The 6,000-nt window shown below is 39.4% G+C and overlaps 1 protein-coding gene across 2 annotated transcripts in view; it reads left to right on the forward strand.

Annotated features, from left to right (window-relative positions):
* Nucleotides 1-6,000, forward strand: part of LOC107092063 (poliovirus receptor-like) — a 47,110-nt gene that overhangs the window by 1,351 nt on the left and 39,759 nt on the right. For both annotated transcript variants that reach the window (XM_015386344.1, XM_015386343.1), the window contains exons 2-3: nucleotides 3,091-3,411; nucleotides 3,513-3,809. In XM_015386344.1, the coding sequence (XP_015241830.1) occupies nucleotides 3,091-3,411; nucleotides 3,513-3,809 (618 nt within the window). The remainder of the gene's footprint in view (nucleotides 1-3,090; nucleotides 3,412-3,512; nucleotides 3,810-6,000) is intronic.

A 6,000-nucleotide genomic window follows, 5' to 3' on the forward strand; every position in this document is an offset into this window, starting at 1 on the left:
TACAAATACTGTACTTAAGTACACTTTTTAGATCCTCAAGACCTCTCTGCAAATACACCCCCTTGGGTGGCTATGGAAAGAAGCACTGTTGGAAACGGTTCTCTTCAGGCACTTCTTTTCTCAGCACCAATTTCCCCCAGAAGTAGTGGAGTTTGATTGTTTTAAACTTTTTAAAGATATGGAAACAAATGAAGGTACATTGTGACCTACCAAATACCTCAGTTCACACCCCAAGTTACCGCAACCATGCTTTCACCCCATCACTATCGGATATATCATTTAAAAATTGGAGGCTAAAAGGCCTACTGTAACTACAATCAAAGATTTGTACATCAACAAAAAGTTTGCTTCATTTGCAATACTGAGGGACCGCTTCTCTCTTCCGGACACAGATTTTTTCAGATATCTGCAAATTAGAAATAATGTTCAAATTAACATCCCGAACATCAAATCTCTCCCAGAAGAAATTAAGTTTGGCAGAATGCTGTTGGGCTCCCCAGAATAAAAAAAAAATAATTTCAAGCTTTGTTGGAATCTTTGCAGAGGGAATCAATTTTTTCCACAGACTCTTTGAGGGCTGCATGGGAGGAGGAGCTGGGCTTACAGATTGGGAGGGAGGTCAGGGAGGAGGGACTTTGGAGGATTCGGTCATGCTCTATTAATGTAATGCACCAGTTAATTCAGTTCAAAGTGTTTCACAGACTCCCACTATTAAAAAACAAAATTGCACAGAGCATTCCCATCAATATCTCCAAATATGATCTCTCTCTCTCTCTCTCTGGAAACTAGTGTCATTGGATGAGTCATATAACGCAAACACTCATCGGTTAGCTAAAGTAAATCGTGAGAAGCAAGCAGGTGTTCTTCAAATTGCAAACGTGAATTGTCTATGCCATGCTACAATGTCAAATTCAGAGAAAACTGTTGAAATGTCTGAAAGGTTGGACACAGGCGAGAGCGTATCGTGAGATGGAGACCAACAAGACCTCCCTCATCCTTGGCCCTATCTCAAAGAATTTTTGAAATAGTCAAAAAATTGAGCTTTCAACATTGAGTTTTTTGTTTTTTTTTAAAGGTTACCTTATACTTTTATACTTTAAGTAGTTTTTGGAGCGCATACTTTTTCACTTTTACTTGAGTAAAGAGGTCAAGTTGATACTTCAACTTTTACCAGAGTGTTTTTAAACTGCAGTATCTATACTTCTACTTAAGTAACAAATGTGTGTACTTTTGACACCAGTGCTAGGGCCCAGAAACATTAATGTATAAGAAAATAATGAATAACAGCCCATTCAGATGCCAAAGTTGATATTTTATGCATCCCTAGAATGTACAGATTCTATTTCATCCATCCATACAGAAAAATATGGATGGATGGATGGATGGATGGTTTCCCTTTAAGCTACACCAATGATTATCCTCCTTCACAACCAGCAAAATGAAATGTAGAAATTTGTTCATATCATTTACAGCCAAAGTCTATGTATTAATAGTTATATTTCAAAAATAATTTATTCAACAATGTTTACTCTATTATTTTTTGCTTTAATTCTTGCATGTTTCTTATGTTTTAAATTTCCTGTGAGTCTGGCTGTCTCTGGGTTGGCTGGCAAAGCTTTTTCTGAGTCTTGCTGAATTATAATTTAATTGTAGCATAGCATTAGCCGATGAACCAGATTAAATGTGAGATTATATGTGTAATTTAGTCTGGCCCCGATGAATGAGACATCAGAAGATTGTTGATGAGAACAACCTGTTGTTTTTCAAACCATGTCTGTGCCTATTGGCCAATGCTCTGACCAATGAGCGTAAGTGACTGTGACGTAATAAGCGCGTCAGAAAGCTGGCGGGGGAGTGTACATAAACAGCCTGTCGGTAAAACGGCGAATACGTCCTGCTCAAAAATTAATGAGCATAGAGCCTCTTCTTGCTCAAGTTTCAACGAAAACCCCAAGTCTAATCCTTCCAAAACTGATTCCAAAGCTGAGTCAAAAATCGCCATCAGAGCCAGCGTTCCTTCGCAAAAGACTATGCCGAGAGAGGGCCGCTCCAGACGGGCTGCCGTTTGCCTCGGAGGTCCGCTGATTGCCGCGTTCCTCTCAACTTTGGAAGTTTTTTCTTTATTTGCATTAAATTGGTAAATGGACCATATAGTGATGCTTTAAAGTATAATATTCTCACCTCAAACGATCTTAAAACATACTTTTATTGAACAATAGCAACAGAAAAGAGAACTTTTAACTTCAGTGGAGCGCTCCATTGAAAGTTGCTGTTGCCGCAGTGCATGCTACTGTTCAATAGTTGTTGTCATCTTCCTTGCTATGCTTTCTCCAGCGTCGTGCAGCTTTGTCGTAACGCCCTCAAAACCCCGCCCACTTTGCATCCAGAAACTCAAAACACATCCCTGCGTCGTGATTGGCCCACCAGTTCTAGGGCCTGGGGTATTGATCGAGGCTAGACCAAACTCCCAGGCAAAAATGATTTTTGGCCGCTGGAGGTTGGGGCTAGTTTACTAGGCTATCATAGCATATTTCTTTTCTTGCAATCTTTCTGGTAAACTTGGAAGTGTATTTTATTGCATGTTGCATACCCCAGAAAATCTGTTTCACCTTTAAATCTGCAGCTGTCCCTGTTGTGTCTCTGTTATATCTGCTTAAAAACAGATTTATGAACTTGTCTAATATTATAACGATGCCAGGGAAAATAACTTTATAGATATCTAGAAGCTCTGCAGTCTGATTCTGCATTTGCGGTCACTGCTGGAGGCTACCCAATGTTTTCCTACAACTGTTCAGGATCCAGTACAAACAACTGCAAGGCCATTTTATCATTATGTAGAAAAAAAGTGTCTTCCAATTTATATATATATATATATATATATATATATATATATATATATATATATATATATATATAAAAAATCACATTAAAAGTCTCAAAAAGGAAAAAAAGAGAAAATCCCACAGATTCTGTAATGATGCTAACTGGCCTTTCCCTGAACACAATGGAGCTCACCTTCATTTTATTGCTCACCTTTATTGCTGCCTTTGCTGTGGATTTAATAACGGTCATATTTTATGCCTGTTACAGCAATCACTGTAAAGCTCGGAGATGCCGCCATCTTACCCTGCAAGAGTGTGCTACAGAGTAATCAGAATGTTATACAGATTTCATGGCAGAGAAGGACAAGAGAAAAACCAGTGACGGACAATTTCTTAATCATCATTGGTGGCAAAGCTGAATATATTAATGGAAAAGACAACAGATTTACATACATCGGGACATTTGCTGACAACAATGGGACTCTCCAGCTATCTAACGTTCAGCTGAAGGACGAAGGAACATACACTTGCATTTTTTCCATTGCTCCTATTGGAAGTCTCAGGACGGAAATAACGTTAACTGTTCTGGGTACGGTAATTTTTTTTAAATAACATCTATAGATTTTTTTTTTTGTGTTAAAAAGTAACAGAAGTGTTACTTTTCTTGTCTGCATCTTTTTGTAACCCCAGTGCCCCCAGAAACGATCATAGTCGATGCCCGTCCCAAACTTGGAGATGGAGAGGTTCCTCTTGCAACCTGCATCGCTTCTGGGTCTAAGCCACCTGCAGAGGTGGAGTGGAGGACCGATGATCTCAAAGTCAAATTGAGAACGACAACAAACTCAACTCCTCATGCCAACGATACAACAACTACAGCAAGCACACTGTTGGGGACACCCACCAAGGACATCAACAGAAGTCCTGTCGAGTGTGTCATTTTCACCGAGACGCTAAACCGAACCCTACCCTACGAAATACTGATTAACTGTGAGTAAATCTCTTCTTTCTCCCATCTATAGAGCCTGAGCAAATATAGTCAGGCTTTGTAAACATGGTTTCAAAAGCATGTTTCATTTTCCTCAGTGTATAAATGTGGTTTGCTGTCTGGACAAGTCTTAGTAGAAAAACACATTTTTGCCAGGTTTATGGATGGTTTTACAGTTTGCTCTGCCTATACAGTCATACTGAAAACATTCACTGTTGCTTCTAATTGGCTGAGAAAAGGCACAGTCTCATATCTCATTTCACAATGCTCAAAGGCATTTGCCTCCAATAGTCAATGTTGGTATATTGGCTCTGGAGGTGTCAATAAACTGGCACTGCTGAAGCCAAAATTATATAATTGTTCCACAATTTGAGTGCTAATGACAGCTTTCCTCTCTCTTTTCTGTGTTTTGCAACTCAAACTTCTTATTCATTTAATGCCCACCTTTCATTGCTGCTGCATTTATTATAAACCCATTTAAGGTGTTGGACTGGGAAGCAGGATTTCACACAAATATGCAGAAATAGACATAAAAATCACACTGGCGACACACATGATGTTTTCATACTTTAATGTGGCTTCATAAATGTGCTTACAAAAAAACTTCATTCTTCGGTTTGGTTTTTCCAGTCTGCTCAGCTTTTACAGTCATGTTCAAAGGTCTCAAACGTCAGTATCAGATTTGCATGCACCTGTTAGCGGTTTTAAATTTATGGCTCCATTAGCAAGTATTTAGAAGACTTAAAACTGCAGCCCCTGTTAATCACTTACAGGGTGGGGTCTCTCCTACACATGAGCGACACACACAACATCATTGTGATCTGTCTTTAGCTGTAAAAACAATAACATTTGACAGTTATTTTATATTTATACATAAACAATTATATTTGCATATCATGCAAATTAGGTCCTTTTCTGTGCCCATCATTCTTTGAAAGCTGGATATGATAATACTCTTTTAACGGTCATCGTTGTGCGTTTTCCCCAGTTTATTTGAAGGCCATGCATATTCACCTCTCCCTATTTGAGCATTTACACGACTTACATGACAAACAGTGTACTAGGTTTGCTTGCCAGCATGATCTGAAAGTCTCTGCTCTGTGAAATATTTAGGGCTCTGCAGCAGCTGCAGGTGGCACAGTGCATTAATGGGAGATACAAAAAGCTTCTGGCAATTAGTATAAGAAGAAAAAGAACAAAAGAGTGCGGAATGGGCTAAGTAATAAAAGATGATAAAAAGTAAGGAGAAATTATGATTGGAAAAGGGAAAGTTTATATCCAATCCAGCATGTGTGCAGAACTAACCAACCTTTTATGGCAGATGGCCTGATTTTGCGAGATTACAGCCATCCAAACAAGAAAAGCACCTTACACAGCAGCATGGCAGCTTATCAAACACCACCTTGTTGCCCCTATTATCACATCCTAGACCTGTCATTGAGCATTACAGGCAGCCATTTTACTCCATACAGTAGTAGCAGTTTAAAAGTTGCTCTTTTGTCATGATGGGTCCTTGATTGGTGCTTGGCAGGTCCTCTTCTGAAAATAATTTTAGGAGGAGAAAAAAAGTAAAATAGTGATCCCCTTTGAGCCTCACAAAAAACAAAAAGATGAGGGGCAGACAGAGCCGGTAAGCGCGGCACATCTCTCCTTTATGAAAAAAAAAAACCCTTGATAAACTTCACAGATCCCTCTCTGAGAATCACCTCTCACTGCCTCAGCCAGCCTATTAACCGCCCCACAGTTTTTATTGCTGCTATTTCCTCTCTTCAGAAGTAGATCTAATCTTTTTTTTTTTATATAGACATATGAACATTCTCTATCTGTTCTGGTTTAAAATGCTGTACAGACTGGTTAAGTTGGGCTTTGCTTTATAGCTGCTCTTTTTTATTTATTTACTTTTTAATAACTTTTCATAATCTGCCCAAGTCAAATGTGGGAACTTGTTTTAACTTGTGTGTAGCACAGAGACAGAAGTGGAAAAAACCTGTGCAGATCTGTCCACCGTGACTAGTCATGACCTCTACATAGTCAGTAGCCTGGGTGCCATTCCGAACTTAGTCCCGCCCACAAAGTTTGAGGTCGGGGAAGTTCGGTCTGGCTCTGCTCCATAGCAGCGCCAGTATTAAAGCCCACTGTCAGGCGATCCAATCAAATTGTCAGGGCGGGCTTTATACGATGATGGACAGATGA

The sequence above is a fragment of the Cyprinodon variegatus genome, unplaced genomic scaffold, assembly GCF_000732505.1.
Source record: "Cyprinodon variegatus isolate N-32 unplaced genomic scaffold, C_variegatus-1.0 Scaffold364, whole genome shotgun sequence".
Classification (NCBI taxonomy): domain Eukaryota; kingdom Metazoa; phylum Chordata; class Actinopteri; order Cyprinodontiformes; family Cyprinodontidae; genus Cyprinodon; species Cyprinodon variegatus.